Source organism: Stegostoma tigrinum, chromosome 34, assembly GCF_030684315.1.
Source record: "Stegostoma tigrinum isolate sSteTig4 chromosome 34, sSteTig4.hap1, whole genome shotgun sequence".
Classification (NCBI taxonomy): Eukaryota; Metazoa; Chordata; class Chondrichthyes; order Orectolobiformes; family Stegostomatidae; genus Stegostoma; species Stegostoma tigrinum.
Genome location: NC_081387.1, coordinates 5,072,931 through 5,090,210, shown reverse-complemented (window position 1 = coordinate 5,090,210; position 17,280 = coordinate 5,072,931). Strand labels below are relative to the sequence as shown.

At 44.5% G+C, this 17,280-nt stretch overlaps 1 protein-coding gene across 1 annotated transcript in view; it reads left to right on the top strand.

Annotated features, from left to right (window-relative positions):
- Positions 1 to 12,340, top strand: part of LOC125446633 (RLA class II histocompatibility antigen, DP alpha-1 chain-like) — a 35,943-nt gene extending 23,603 nt beyond the window's left edge. The window contains exons 4-5 of the mRNA XM_048520353.2: positions 3,252 to 3,399; positions 11,973 to 12,340. Coding sequence (XP_048376310.1) covers positions 3,252 to 3,397 — 146 coding nt within the window. The 3' untranslated portion in view covers positions 3,398 to 3,399; positions 11,973 to 12,340. The remainder of the gene's footprint in view (positions 1 to 3,251; positions 3,400 to 11,972) is intronic.
- The last annotated feature ends 4,940 nt before the right edge of the window (positions 12,341 to 17,280 follow it).

Genomic DNA, 17,280 nt, shown 5'->3' with positions numbered 1-17,280 from the left:
CAACCCCAACCTCACCATCAAACCCGCAGACAAGAGAGGCGCAGTGGTAGTATGGAGCACTGACCTCGACATCGCCGAGGCCAAACACCAACTCTCCAACACCTCCTCCTACCGCCCCCTCAATCATGACCCCACCCCCAAGCACCAAACCGTCATCTCCAACACCATCCATGACCTCATCACCTCAGGGGACCTCCCACCCACAGCCTCCAACTTCATTGTTCCCCAACCCCGCACGGCCCACTTCTATCTCCTTCCCAAAATCCACAAACCTGCCTGCCCTGGTCGACCCATTGTCTCAGCCTGTTCCTGCCCCACCGAACTCATCGCCACCTATCTCGACTCCATTTTCTCCCGTTTGGTCCAGGAACTCACCACCTACATCCATGACACCACCCACGCCCTCCACCTCCTCCAGAACTTCCAATTCCTTGGCCCCCAACACCTCATTTTCACCATGGACGTCCAGTCCCTATACACCTGTATTCCTCATGCAGATGGCCTTAAGGCCCTCCGCTTCTTCCTGTCCCGCAGGCCCAACCAATCCCCCTTCACTGACACCCTCATCCGCCTCGCCGAACTCGTCCTCACCCTCAACAACTTCTCTTTCAATTCCTCCCACTTCCTACAGACAAAGGGGGTGGCCATGGGTACCCGCATGGGCCCAAGCTATGCCTGCCTCTTCGTAGGTTACGTGGAACAGTCCCTCTTCCGCACCTACACAGGCTCCAAACCCCACCTCTTCCTCCGTTACATTGATGACTGTATCGGCGACGCCTCTTGCTCCCCAGAGGATCTCGAACAGTTCATCCACTTCACCAACACCTTCCACCCCAAACTTACGTTCACCTGGGCCATCTCCAACACATCCCTCACCTTCCTGGACTTCTCAGTCTCCATCTCAGGTAACCAGCTAGAAACTGATGTCCATTTCAAGCCCACTGACTCCCACAGCTACCTAGAATACACTTCCTCCCACCCACCATCCTGCAAAAATTCCATCCCCTATTCCCAATTCTTCCACCTCTGCCGCATCTGCTCCTAGGAGGAGGCATTTCAATCCTGCACATCCCAGATGTCCAAGTTCTTCAAGGACCGCAACTTTACCCCTGCAGTGGTCGAGAACGCCCTTGACCGTGTCTCCCACATTTCCAGCAACACATCCCTCACATCCCGCCCCCGCCACAACCACCCCAAGAGGATCCCCCTCATTATCACATACCACCCCACCAACCTCCAGATACAACGCATCATGGTCCGACACTTCCACCATCTACAATCTGACCCCACCACCCAAGACATTTTTCCATCACCACCCTTGTCTGCCTTCCAGAGAGACCACTCTCACCATGACTCCCATGTTCGCTCCATACTCCCCTCCAACCCCACCACATCCGGCACCTTCCCCTGCAACCACAGGAAGTGCTACACTTGCCCCCACACCTTCTCTCTCACCCCCATCCCAGGCCCCAAGATGACCTTCCATATTCAGCAGATGTTCACCTGCACATCTGCTAATGTGGTATATTGTATCCATTGTACCCGGTGTGGCTTCCTCTACATTGGGGAAACCAAGCGGAGGCTTGGGGACCGCTTTGCTGAACATCTCCGCTCGGTTCGCAATAAACAACTGCACCTCCCAGCCGCGAACCATTTCAACTCCCCCTCCCATTCTTTAGATGACATGTCCATCATGGGCCTCCTGCAGTGCCACATTGATGCCACCCGAAGGTTGCAGGAACAGCAACTCATTCCGCTTGGGAACCCTGCAGCCCAATGGTATCAATGTGGACTTCACAAGCTTCAAAATCTCCCCTTCCCCCACCGCATCCCAAACCAGCCCAGTTCATCCCCTCCCCCCACTGCATCCCAAAACCAGCCCAGCTCTTCCCCTCCCCCCACTGCATCCCAAAACCAGCCCAGCCTTTCTCTGCCTCCCTAACCTGTTCTTCCTCTCACCCATCCCTTCCTCCCACCCCAAGCCGCACCTCCATCTCCTACCTACTAACCTCATCCCACCCCCTTGACCTGTCCGTCTTCCCTGGACTGACCTATCCCCTCCCCACCTATACTCTCCTCTCCACCTATCTTCTCCTCTATCCATCTTCGGTCCGCCTCCCCCTGTCTCCCTATTTATTCCAGAACCCTGTCCCCATCCCCCTCTCTGATGAAGGGTCTAGGCCCGAAACGTCAGCTTTTGTGCTGCTGAGATGCTTCTTGGCCTGCTGTGTTCATCCAGCTACACACTTTGTTGACATGAATTGCATTTGTTTTTTAAAAATGCTGATGGCCAGTATTTGCTGCCTGCCCCTAAATGCCCTTGAACTAAGTAGTTTTCTCGCTCCTTTCAGAGGACAGTCAGAGTCACCCACATTTCTAAAAATCCAGAGTAGCGTATCGGTGAGACCTGGTAAGAATGGTAACTTTCCTTAATTGATTTCAATGATGTTCAGTACTATTCATGCCTCCTCAGACACTGAAGCAGTTATGTCCAAATATTACACACCAATTATCAGCGCATGCAGCAAAATTTGAACAACATGCTGATTCGGACTGCTAGGATACAAGTAATATCTGTGCTACCTACCCCGCCAATTAATTATCTCACCCAAAAAAGGACATAAGTATCGAACTTTGACACCACCATTGTCAGATTTCCCACTATCAAAATCCATGGGAGTTACCATTGACTGGACCAGGCTCATTAATACTGTCCCTACAGGTGAGAACCTGGGTGTTCAATAGTGAACAACTCACCTCCTGACTCCCCAGTATCTGTTCACCATCAATAAGGAACAAGTCAAGAGCTTAATTGTCTCCGCTTGTCTAAATCACACTCCAGAAACTCAACGTCATCTTGGGCAAATCATCTTAATTGATTAGCACCTCACTCATCACCTTCAGTATTCTCTCTATTTACCCCCAGGGCACAGTGGCAGTAGTGTGTACGATCTACAAGATGCAGTGCAAGAACTCGACCAGCCTTCTACTGCACCAATTTACAAATGTATTACCTCTACCAATTAGATAGACAAGGACAGCTGACATTGAAACACCAGCACCTGCAAGTTCCCTCAAGTCTCCCCTCCAAATCCAAATTTGGAAATATATTGCACCATCCTCATCACTGGGTCAAGATTGTGGAAGTTCCTAACAACACTGTAGGAGTACCTTCATCATGTATGCTATAGCTACTCAAAAAAGTAGTCCACCATCTTCACAGTATTATTCCTTTCTTTCTTGTTGCACAGATCAGGGAGTTCCTGAGGAAAAGTCTGGTCCTGGGACGATAATCTGTGCTCTGGGACTCACCCTGGGAATTATCAGCGCTATTGTAGGAATCATCTTGCTGATCAAAGAGAGACAGCGGCTGCAAGCTCAGCAACATGGCATCTAGGGGTAAGTACAGGGCACAGGAAATCCCTGTCTGTATGTATCGTTAACATTACTGAATTAAAAATGGATCAGCTGTTGGATTTGCCCTATGCCTCCATAAGGTCAGTACTTTAAAGTCATAATCTTTAACAATTAATACAGTAACAGTGGAAGCCCTTTGATCTAGGTTCTTAAAGAAAAGGCAATGAAGACTTTCAACCTTATTGTTAAATAATTTAAGAATCTATCAGTACCCACCTTAAATATATTCAAGAGCCCTCTCTCCACCACTTTGAGGCAGAGAGTTCCAAAATAGCACAATCTCTGAGGGAAAAGAATTCCCCTAATCTCTGACACCTAATTTTGAAACAGTGCACCCAGGTATAGACTCAGCCACATTTAGACAATAAGGTTTATGTTGAATTGAAGTTTTTGAAAAGAGGTAACTGGAGATTAAACGAGACAACACTGGAATACCTATATCTAAAAGTAGTAACTGCATGGATGAGAACTGAGAAGGTCAGTTTGGACTTGTTGGGCTGAAATGGCCCGTTTCCACATGATTCTGCGATTCTATCCTAAACAGAGGAACTCTAGGTCAGCCCACAGCAAAACCTCAAAACAAAGCGAAGCCTTGGCCAAATTTTCTTCAGGATCCGGGCCAGCAAGTCATTTTGGTTGCTGCTAGTATGCGGACTTGAGACAGCAAGAGTGCAAACCCTGGACATTTGTAAATGCCCACTAAAACTTTCCAAGCTACTTTAGGGAACCTCCTCTCCCTCACACTAGTGTAAAAGATCATGACGACAGAAAGTCAAAATTCAGACTAAAATAAATGATATTAACACGTACGAATCACACACTGTCCTGCTTCAGACTGGCTGGATTTTGTTGACTACGAGGTCATTGATTGGGGTTGTTAATCAGGAAAGCCCTGGCTGACCAATATAACCAGGAGATTAGAATCTCCTCAGTTTGAGGGATTTATTCTGAATTGGCTGGGATACAGCCAGTGGCACTGCGCACAAATAAATTAAGGGTGACTTGGTGACAGGATACCAGCCTCTGTGAAGTTATTTCAGTGGTGACAAGAGAAAACAACCTGCCTGAAGAACTTTCACTTCCAACAGTCATCTTAGTTGGGGTAAGCATTTCTGGCATCATGCCACCATTTGGGAAGCTTGACTCATTTGACCCTGCTGTTGAAGATTGGGCCAGCCTGTTGAAAGAATGTGATTTTTTTTTCCAGCAAATGACATTGTTTTTCATCTGCCCCAATGAGTAATCCTTCCAAGTTCTTGTGGACCCTCAGCATTTTCAGTTAAAACCGCTTAACTTTCCCAGAGGCATCAGACACTAAAACCTTTCAAGAGTTGACAGAATTGGTTAAGGAATATTCCGACTCCAAAGCCTCCTCTAATCCTACGACACTATCAGTTTTATTCGGCCATTAGTGAACTGGGAGATTTTTGATGAGGTTGAGATGACTGGCATAGGCATGGTTTTGCATTCACCCTGAATTAGATGGTAAGAGACCATTTGTTATGTGGGATTAATGATGTAACCATGAAAAAGCACCTATTAGCTAAAGCACAACTGGACTTCAAAGAGGTACTACAGCTGGCCTTGTCATTAGAAAATGTGGCAGGTAGAGCATGGCAGGGCATCCCAATGGAGATGGACACCCTCAATGTCCAACTGAGCCTGGGGAACACAATGTGAGTGTAGGCAGTCGCAGAGCCAAATGCAGGGCCACACAAAGCCAAGCCTTGGTCCGGGCACTCATCAGTTCATCAGGATCTGGCTGGTAAACCATTGTCATTGATGTCAGGATGCGGGCTTGTGACAGTAAAGAAGTCCTGCAGGGCCTGGCTTGAGTAGGAAAACTCAGAGGCCAGTACCCAGGAGAGTGCACACCCTGGAAAGTTCCTCTACATGTGGTTTGGAACGAGTAAATTGCTTAGTGACACCTAAATCAGAGCCAATTAAAATTAATATTTGGTTAAATAGTCACCCAGTTCCCATGGAGGTCGATACCAGGGCAGCTGTATCTGTGGTTGCAGAATTTCTCTTCAACAAGACTTGCTCAGGACTCCAACCTTTAAGCTTGCACAAGACCTCAGCCAGACTGAGAACCATTGGGCAACCATTGCACATTGAGAGTAGAACTTCGGTTCCAGTCTCCTGTGAGTAACAGTTGGCGCCATTATCACAAGCCTACTAGATGGAAACCAAAAGAACTGCGGATGCTGTAAATCAGGAACAAAAACAAAGTTGCTGGAAAAGTTCAGCAGGTCTGGCAGCATCTGGGAAGGAGAAAACAGAGTTAACGTTTCAGGTCTGGTGATCGTTCCTCAGAACCGACCAGCTGGAACTGGCTGAGAAAAATTCACCAAGATTGGCTCCACATTTTTTGGTTGGAAAATTGCTGCATCTGTGAAGTCCTAATGAAATACCCAGGAGTTTTTCAAAAAGGGCTTGGGACGACCAAAAGGACCAAAGCCACTTTACATCTTGAAAAAAATGCAATTCTAAGATTTTGCAAGGCCCGCCCAGTGCCATTTGTCTTGTGGCCAAAAGTAGAGGTGGAAATCAGGAAGCTAGAGAGCGAAGAAATTATTAAATCAGTGCAATTTGCGGAATGGGCAGCATGGTCATACCGATTGTGAAGCCTGATGGCTCAGTTTGCCTTTGGAGGGATTTTATGCAAACACCAAATTGCTTCTCACAGCTGGATAAATACCTGATTCCTTGCGTAGAGGAGGGGTGTTGGCTGTCCTTTACAAAGCTGGACATGAACCACATCTACATGCAAATGTGACTGGATGAGGAGTTACATAGGTATGCCATAATTAACACCCATAAGGGTTTATAGCCATATACAAGACTGCTATTCGGCCTTTTCCAGTGGATGATGGAGAACATTTTAACAGGGCTACCCGAGGTTGCTATTTGGAGACGATGTGCGAATACCTGGGAGACCAATAAAGAGCTAAGATAACAAAGTGTGAAGCTGGATGAACACAGCAGGCCAAGCAGCACCTCAGGAGCACAAAAGCTGACGTTTCGGGCCTAGACCCTTCATCAGAGAGCCAATAAGGAACACGCAGAGAACTCAGACATAGTGCTTAAACGTTTCTCCCAGGTGAGCGTACGGCTTAAAAGGTAAAAATGTGTATTCCAGGCACCCCAAGTGACCTATTTGGGTTACACAGTCAACAAACCCAGGTTATACCTGCTGGAAGAGAAAGTGAAGGTGATCAAAGAAGCCCCAGCTCCCATGCCTGTACCAGAACTCAGTTCTTTCCTCTGGCTGGTGAATTATTGCAGAAAATTCACACGTGACTTGTCATCGAACCTTGCACCATTATGTTTGCTATTGAAAAAGATTCAGCCTTGGAAATGGTCATATCGCCATGAAGCAGCCTTTAGGGAAGTGAAAAAGCAGCTCACCTGATCTCAGGTGTTGGCCCACTACAATCTGAAGCAAGAGGTGGTGTTGACAATAGATACCTCCCAATAAGATATCAGGATAGTGTCGGCTCACTGCTGGCCCAACAGAGAGAGGAATGCCCAATAGCATTTGTTTCTTGGACTTTGGCTGATGCTGAACTCAAATATGCCCAGATAGAAAAGGAAGGTTTGGCAGTCATCTTCGGTGTGAGGAGGTTCCACTGGCATCTTTACAGATGGGCCTTTCTCATAGCAACAGATCACAAACCCCTGCGAGGGCTAGTGAAGGAAGACAAGGTGGTTCTGCCTATAACTTCCGATAGAGTTCAGCAGTGCGCCCTTATTCTCAGCACGTACAAGTATGAGCTAGAACACCATCCAGAAACCCAAATGATTAATGCAGATGTTTGATCCACTTCCCATTGGCATATACTCCACCTATGGTGCCTCCCCAGATGAGTCTGTTTTGGTTTTAAACTTTTTGGACAGCTTTCCTGTCACTGTGTACAATACCCATCTGTGGACACAAAAGATCCTATCCTAGTGAAAATGAAACAGCTAGTGGTAATGGGAGAACAGAAGGGCCATCACAACCTGGACTGAAACCGTTTTGGACTGGGAAAGACCAGATCACCACAGAGCATGGTATATCACTGGGGAGCAGGAGTGATTGTCCCAAGTAAAGCTCACTGCCGTATAATGGTCAAACTCCAGCAGGGTCATCCAGGGGTTTCCAAGCTGAAGAGGCTGGTAAGAACCCATGCCTGGTGGCTGGGGTTGGATGCCAACATAGCTGCATTGATGCAGCAGTACCCAGACTGCTAACAGGATGAACATTGCCATTGGCAGCAGCCCTACATTCATGGGAATGGCCAGGTAAACCCTGGACTCAGTTACACATCAACATATTAGTTCTGTCAAGACTTTCCTGCTGCATGGATGCTGCCTGACCTTCAGTGCTTTTCCAACCTCACGCCTATTATCTCTAGCTTCCAGCATCCACAGCCCTTATTCTGTCTAAGGACTGGATTTTCACTAATGAAGTGGGTTGTACAGGCATTTTCCCAGTTAACCACACCTATTTCAGGATGATGAGAGGATTAGATAGGGTGGACAGTGAGAGTCTTTTTCCGAGGATGATGACTTCAGCTTGTACGAGGGGGCATAGCTACAAATTGAGGGGTGATAGATTTAAGACAGATGTCAGAGGCAGGTTCTTTACTCAGAGAGTGGTAAGGGCGTGGAATGCCCTGCCTGCCAATGTAGTTAACTCAGCCACATTGGGGGCATTTAAACAGTCCTTGGATAAGCATATGAACTCCATCTGCCATTTCTCAGCCCAGCTCTGCATACTGTCAATGTCTCGCTGAAGCCTGCAATAGCCCTCGATTCTATCAACGGCACCTCCAACCTTTGTGTCATCAGCAAACATACTAACCCACCCCTCAACCTCCTCATCCAAGCCATTTATAAAAACTACAAAGAGCAGAGGCCCAAGAACAGATCCCTGCGGGACACCACTCAGCACTGACCTCCAGGCAGAATACTTACCATCCACAACCACTCTCTGCCTCCTGTCAGCCAACCAATTCTGAATCCAGACAGCCAAATCACCCTGTATCCCATACCTCCTGACTTTATGAATGAGCCTGCCGTGGAGAACCTTATCAAATGCCTTGCTGAAGTCCATGTACACCACATCCACTGCTTGACCCTCGTCAACCTGTCTCGTGACTTCCTCAAAGAACTCAATAAGATTTGTAAAGCATGACCTGCCCCTCACAAAGCCATGCTGACTCCCTTTAATCACGCTATGCTTTTCCAAATAGTCATAAATCCTATCCCTCAGAATTCTTTCCAAAACCTTGCTGACCACAGACGTAAGACTGACTGGTCTGTAATTTCCAGGGATTTCCCTATTCCCTTTCTTGAAAAGAGAAACAACATTTGCCTCCCTCCAATCTTCCGGTACCACTCCCGTGGAGAGTGAGGAAGCAAAGATCTTCACCAGCAGCTTAGCAACCTCCTTGCTCGCTTCCCGGAGCAACCTAGGATAAATCTGGTCTGGCCCTGGGGACTTATCAATCTTAATGTTTGCCAAAATTTCCAGCACATCATCTTCCTCAATCTTGATCTGTTCAAGCCTGTTTTCCTGCTCCTCAAAGTTCTCATTCACAACAAGGTCCCCTTCCATAGTGAAAACTGAAGCAAAAACTCATTTAGGGCTTCCCCTATCTGCTCAGACTCCACACACAAGTTCCCTACGCTATCCCTGATCGGCCCTACCTTCTCCCTGATCATTCTCTTATTCCTCACGTATGAGTAAAATGCCTTCAGGTTCTCCCTAATCCTTCCTGCCAAGCCTTTATCGTGCCCCCTCCTAGCCCTCCTCAGTCCACTTTTGAGCTCCTTCCGAGCAAGCCTGTAATCCTCTAAAGCTGTGCTAGACCCTTGCTTCCTCCACCTTACGTACGCTGCCTTTTTCTTTTTGACAAGAAGCACCTCTGTACCCGTCATCCAAGGCTCCTTAATCTTACCCCTTCTTACCTGTCTCAGAGGAACAAATTTATACATCGCTCGCAACCAGTTACCTTTCTTGCAGCAGCTGCTGTGAGTTGTGACTTTAAAATTGATAAATTAAACATTTTACAGAGTTAACCAGCTGCTCTGGATGCTTTCAATGATCTGTAAGTAACACAAAGAAAGACAACTGAGCAGTAACAATCTAGCCAGCCAAAGAAGGATCATCTCAAAATTGGGACCAGGAAGTGAAGAACACTGAACTGACATTCTAGTTTTTCCGATTCTTCCAATAATTTATTTTCCTTTGCGTGTGCGTGTGAGGGAACATTTATAAGGGAGTTCAAATTTTAGGTCATAGTATTATACACAGGTTATTTCTAAATGTTTACCTGTAATTAGTTGTGTAAATAATGATCCTTGTTCACTACAAAATTCTGGTTTGTGCTTTCTACAATCTGGGTCTGAAAGTCAGGGAAATTGGGGCGACTGTGCATTCTTTCAAATATCATTAACTTTTGGTACAATTTTGGGAATTGATTTACAGAACGCAATTAGTTGTGACAAGATAGTGATAGGTTGTGGAAATCAATCAAGTGTTTATAAAGAGCCCTGGAATTAATGTCAATGAATAGTTATTGCAACTACAACAGCTTTAGATGTTTTTATCCCCTATGCTATGGGTCAGTGCCCTTACTACAGTGAAAGTGGGGTCTGTATGATCTTGGCAGAGAGTTTGGATTTCCATTATGTCAGAATCTTATTCCTATTTAAGGCAATGGGATCATTCAGAATGGGTTGCAAGATATCCAGGTCTGTTCCCAAAATTTTGAAAGATCCGCATAGTCTTTGCAACTATAGGGCTCTGTCCTTGGGCCTCTACTGTTTGTAATTTTTATTACTGACTTGGATGAGGGGATTAAAGGATGGGTCAGCAAGTTTGCAGATGACACGAAGGTTGGAGGTGTTGTTGACAGTATAGAGGGCTGTTGTAGGCTGCAGCGGGACATTGACAGGATGCAGAGATGGGCTGAGAGGTGGCAGATGGAGTTCAACCTGGATAAATGCGAGGTGATGCATTTTGGAAGGTCGAATTTGAAAGCTGAGTACAGGATTAAGGATAGGATTCTTGGCAGTGTGGAGGAACAGAGGGATCTTGGTGTGCAGATACATAGATCCCTTAAAATGGCCACCCAAGTGGACAGGGTTGTTAAGAAAGCATATGGTGTTTTGGCTTTCATTAGCAGGGGGATTGAGTTTCAGAGTCGTGAGATTTTGCTGCAGCTCTGTAAAACTTTGGTTAGACCACACTTGGAATACTGTGTCCAGTTCTGGTCGCCCTATTATAGGAAAGATGTGGATGCTTTGGAGAGGGGTCAGAGGAGATTTACCAGGATGCTGCCTGGACAGGAGGTCTTATCTTATGAAAAGAGGTTGACTGAGCTCGGACTTTTTTCATTGGAGAAAAGGAGGAGGAGAGGGGACCTAATTGAGGTATACAAGATAATGAGAGGCATAGATAGAGTTGATAGCCAGAGACTATTTCCCAGGGCAGAAATAGCTAACACGAGGGGTCATAGTTTTAAGCTGGTTGGAGGAAAGAATAGAGGGGATGTCAGAGGCGGGTTCTTTACACAGAGAATTGTGAGAGCATGGAATATGTTGCCAGCAGCAGTTGTGGAAGCAAGGTCATTGGGGTCATTTAAGAGACTGCTGGACATGCATATGGTCACAGAAATTTGAGGGTGCATACATGAGGATCAATGGTCGGCACAACATCGTGGGCTGAAGGGCCTGTTCTGTGCTGCACTGTTCTATGTTCTGTGTTCTATACAGAAGTCCAAGCCTGATAATCTGTTTAACTATGTATCTAAAAAACTGAACCTCTGGCCACATGAACTCCCCTTAATACGCGTAACATTAGCCTAATGTTGTGCTCAGTCTTTATTGACTTATACTCTTTAAATGAGAGTACTGTTACATCAAATCTAATACAGTACATATTTAACAAATATTCTAAATGATTTAAATCTTTGCACCAAATTCTGAAAATTTGTCAATTAAAATCAATAGAAAATAAAACCTATGTGCTGTGTAAATTTGTTGCCAGTTTCTCTCACTGAGCTGTTCTGGATGATTCAATTTTTAAAAAATATCTTTCATTTAACAAACCACCGTGCCATCTCAGTCATACAGCATGGAAACAGACCTTCGGTACAACCAATCCTTGCCAACCATAATCCCAAACTAAACAGTCCCACTTGCCTGTGCTTGGCCTATTATCATTTCCTATTAATGTATTTATCCAGATGTCTTTTAAATGTTGTAACCATACCCATAATTACCACTTCCTCAGGAAGTTGATTCCACACATGAACCACTGTGTACAAAAGTAGTCAGTCATGTCTTTTAAGGCCACCCATTAATTTCCCATCTCCTGCTTATATAGTTAACATGTCTTATGGTGCCTAGTCAGTTTAGAAGAAAAACTATACAAGTTGACTTTTGGTATTTCGTTCATACAAATTCCTATATGTAAACCATGTAACAAGCAGAATGAGCATCTAAGATCAGTGTTCTTATGATTTATTCATTGTGATTGATTGATCTCTTTTTCTACTCAGGTACCTTCATTACGATGTGGAAAGAAAATGCAGAAAGTCACTGACATCCTATTGGTGAAACTGCAACAAGTTAGAAATTATTTCTTCATTGGGTTAAAACCACCTTATGATGTTATCGGATGTAAATCATTTGCTCAACAATGGAAATCTACATTCAGATTTGTAATAGATGTTATTGTCACAAGTACAATGTCTCTTGTTTCCTAAACTTCAACATTCATGTCATGTCTCATAAAAAGGCAACTTGTTAATTTAGTTGTGGAATCCTGATTGATTTAAACATAAACAGAGTTTCTCAGTTTGATTTTCAGTGTTCTATAAATCCCTTCTCTATATTGTAGTTACAATAAATACTGTTAATTTCTTTATGTTGGAAGTTTTTTTATTCATTATAACATGAAAAAATATGTAATATAATTAATATATTATAAGATGTGGGAAATGAATGACTTTAAAATAAGTGAAGTTTGTATTACAATAAAGAACACAACAGAAAGAATAAGTGAAAGAACACATTTTGCACATTTTTAAAGCCTTCCATTTTGCAACTGCCCTTTTGCCTGTGAATAGCTGCCCCTAATCAACTTTGGAAGTTCTTGCATAATACCATCAAAATTAGTTTTCCTCCAAATTAGAACTTTAGATTTTAGATCCAGTCTATCTTTTCCATCACTATTTTATGATTAGTGGCCCCAAAGTGCTCCTCCACTGACACCTCAGTCACTTACTCTGCCTTATTTCCCAAGAGAGGGTCAAGTTTCAGCCCTTCTCTTGCAGATACATCCACATACTGAATAAGAAAACTCTCTTGTCCATACTCTCAAATTCCTCTCCATCCCAGCTCTTAATGCTGGGGCAGTCCCAGTCTATGTCTAGAAAGTTAAAATCTTTGACCATAATCACCCTATTATTCTTAGAGATAACTGAGATCTCCTTACAAATTTGCTTTCTCAAACTTCCCCACTGTCTACTGGGGGCTGTATAACACAATCCCAATAAGATGATCACCCCTTTCTTATTTCAGTTATAATCTTCCTGGACATACTCCCCAGAATATCCTCTCTAAGTACAGCTGTAATTTTATCCCTAATCAAAAACATCACTCCCCTCCTCTCTTGCCCCTGTTTCGATCCTTCCTATAGGATCTGTACCCTGGAACATTAAGCTGCCAATCCAGTCGATCCTGAGCCATGTTTCCGTAATCGCTACAATATCCCAGTCCCATGTTCCCAATCATGCCTTACCTGTTAGGCCTCTTATATTGAAATAAATGCAGTTTAATTTATCAGTCCTACCTCATTCTCTGCCTTGCTCTCGCCTGCCCTGACTGTTTGACTTGCTCCTCTTCTCAATTGTTCTAGCGTTACTTTATCTCTTTTCTGACTAACTCTTTGGGTCCTACCACCACTGCTCTCCCAACCTTACTAGTTCCCTTCCAAGTCAGGTGCAATCCATCCTTCTTATTTAGGTCACTTCTATCCCAGAAGAGATTCCATTGATCCAAAGATATGAATCCTGCACCAGGTCATCAGCCATGTATTCATATGCTCGATCCTCCTATTCCTACCATCACGAGCTTGTGGCACCAGGAGTGATTGATATATGAAATCCTCAAGGACCTACTTTTTAATATCCTGCCTAATTTCCTATATTATCTCTTTCAGAACCTTGTTCCTTTCTCTTCCTATGTCATTGGCACAAATGTGTACAACAACCTCCTGCTGGTCCCTCTCCCCTTTGAGAATATTCTGCTCCATCTCCAAGATATCCTGGATTCCGGCACCAGGGAGGCAACACACCATTCTGATGTCTTGCTGTTGGCCACAGAAACGTGGCCTCTGACTTGACAGTCCCCTATCACAATCAATCACTTGGAACCTGACGTACACCTTGTTATAGTAGAACCAATCTCAGCATCAGAAACTTGGCTGTCAGTGATAAACTCCCCTGAGAGCCCATCACCTCCTAAATTTTCTAAAACAGAATACTTGTTTGGGACGATCACAGGAGACCCCTGCACTACCCGCCTACCTCTCACACCTTTCTTAGAGGTAACCCAGCTAGCTGTATCTGCGGTTTTCCAGTCTTCTTGAAACTGCTATCCATCACATTCTCTCATTCCTGTAAATTCCTCATTGCTTCCAACTGCTGCTCCAACTGATTCATGTGATCGATATGATTCACAACCAAACACACTCTCAGCAGACATAATTGTTAGGAACAACAATGGATAACAGCGCTAAGCAATCCCACAATGAACGGTTGAGATCTAAGCTCCAAATTCCTGCTGTAGCCAGTAACGAACAGTGTTGGAGGAATAAACAACTCACTGGAGGAAGAGGCTCCACAAATATCCCCATCCTCAATGATGGAAGAGTCCAGCACATCAGCGCAAAAGACAAGGCTGAAGCTTTTGCAACAACTTTCAAGCCAGAAGTGCCAAATGGATGATCCATCTCGGCCTCCTCCAGTGGCCCCCAGTATTACAGATACCAGTCTTCAGCCAAATCAATTCACTCCACTAATACCAAGAAATGATTGGAGACACTGGACACTGCAAAGGCTACAGGCCCTGACAACACTCCGACAATAGTACTGAAGACCTGTGCTCCAGAACTTGCCGCACCCCTAGCCAAGCCATTCCAGTACCGTTACAACACTGACATCTCCCTTACAGATGTGGAATATTGCCTAGGATATGTCCTGTACACAAAAGTAGGACAAATCCAACGCAGCCAATTACTACCCCAAACGTCTCCTCTCGATCATCAGTAGTGATGGAAAGTGTCAGTAACAGGGCCATCAAGCAGCACTTGCTCAGCAATAACCTGCTCAGTGACGCCCAGTTTGGGTTCCATCAGGACCACTCAGCTCCTAACCTCATTACAGCCTTGGTTCAAACATGGATAAAAGAGTCGAATTCCAGAGCCGAGGTGAGAGTGACAGCTCATGGTATCAAGGCTGCATTTGACTGAATGTGGCACCAAGGAGTCCTAGTAAAATTGGAATTAATGAGTATTGGGGCAAACTCTCCATTGGTTAGAGTCTTACCTGGCACATAGGAAAGTGGTTATGGTTATTGGAGGTCAGTCATCTCAGCTCCAGGACATCTCTGCATTAACTCCTCAGGGTGGTGTCCCAGGCCCAACCATCTTCATCCGCTTCATTAATGACTTCCCTCCATTATAAGGCCAGAAGTGGGGATGATTGCCAATGAGTGCACAATGTTCAACACCATTCACAACCCCTCAGATACCGAAGCAGACTGTGTTCAAATGCAACAAAATCCAGACAATATCCAGGCTTGGGCTGACAAGTGGCAAATAACATTTGCGCCACACAAATGCCACGATATGATCATGACCAATGAGAGACAATCTAACCACCACCCCTTGACATTCAATGCTGTTACCATCATTGAATCCCCCACTATCAATATCCTGGGGTTGACCATTGATCAGAAACTCAACTGGACTCACCACATAAACGCGAGGGCTATAAGAGCAGGCCAGAGCTAGGAATACTGCAGCGAGTAACTTACTTCCTGACTCCCCACAGCCTGTCCACCATCTTCAAGGCACAAGTCAGGAATGCAATGGAATACTCCCCACTTGCCTGGATGAGTGCAGCCCCATCAATAGTTAAGATGCTTGACTCCATCCAGGACAAAACAGCCAACTTGATTGGCACTACACCCACAAACATCCACTCCCTCCACCACCAATGCTCGGTAGCAGCAGTGTGTACTATATACAAGATGCACTGCAGAAGTTCACCAAAGGTCGTCAGTCAGCACCTCCCAAACTCAATCATATCCATCTAGAAGGACAAGGGCAGTAGGTATATGGGAACACACCACCTTCAAGGTCCCCTCCAAGCCACTCACCAGGCAGACTTGGAAATATATCGCTGTCCCTTCACTGTCACTGGTCAAAATCCTGGAAAACCCTCCCAAATAGCATTGTGGATCACCTCACAGCAGGTGGACTGCAGCGGTTCAAGAAGGCAGCTCACTACCACCTTCTCAACGGCAACTAGGGATGGGGAAGAAATGTTGGCCAGCCAGCAACATCCATGTCTCACATCCCTTGAGTGAATAATAAAAATCTAAAATATTCCCTTAAATGTCTGACATGGCATCTCTATTAGCCTATTCTTCAACCTAATTTGTCCATTTACTTTAGCCAGCTCTGCTTTCACGCTCTCATAATTGTTTAAAAGTCGATTCATACTCACTCCTCTGTCCCTCAAACTGAATATGATACTCAATCATACCTCGGTCACTGATACCTGCAGTTTTTCCTGAGTTAGTCAATGCTATCCCATTACACAATACCAGGTCTGGTATAACATGGTCTCTGGTTGAGTCCAGAAAATGCTGTTCTAAGAAATTATCTTAAAAATATTTGATGAATTCCTCAGTTAGGTTACCTTTACCATCTGACATTTCTAATCTATCTGTAGGTTTAAAAGGTCCCATGATTACTATCATACCTTTCTGTCAAGCTCACATTTCTTGCTTCATTCTCTACCCTAACATGTGGTTACTGTTAAGGGACCTGTATACAATTCCTACAAGTGGTTTCTTACCTTAATCAGTTCTCATCTCTACCCAAACTTATTCCATATCTTAGTTTCTTGACTTGAGACCATCCTCTCTATTGTGTTATTATCATCAAAAACTAACACAGCTAGCCCATCACCTTTTCCTATTTTCCCTGTCATTATTAATTGTCCTGTACCTGTTAAGATTCAGGTCCTAATCCATGTCATTCTGTAGTGATGTTTGTATAATGGCTACTAGATAGTGCAAATGGAAGTGAATTAGCGATATCTGTTCACCTGTTTTGTTTTGAATACTATATGCACTCAGATACAGATACCTCAGTTTTATCCTTTTCCTCTCTTTGTAAATCCTAATCTTATCTGTTGGTTGACCAAGTCTCATACTCTATTCCTTCCTGTCACAGTCTGTTTATAATTTTCAATATTAATACCTTTCTATTTGGCCTTGACTCTTTCTTTATTTATAACATCTTCCAATTTTGATCCTTTTCTCACATTTTTCAATTTAAAATTTCCTCTAGTTCTTTATGTAGTTGGCAAGATCACTGACACCAGCACTATGCAAGTGGAGAGTGCTCCTTGAGTAAAGATCCCGTTTTCCTCAATATTGGTGTCAACACCCTAAGAACTGGAGCTCACTTCTCCTATTTTATTAATTTATTTCTCAAATCTGATCTATCCTATGCCAACTTGCACATGGCTTATTTGGATGTCCTCCAAGGTGAACTTCAGGATACACAAC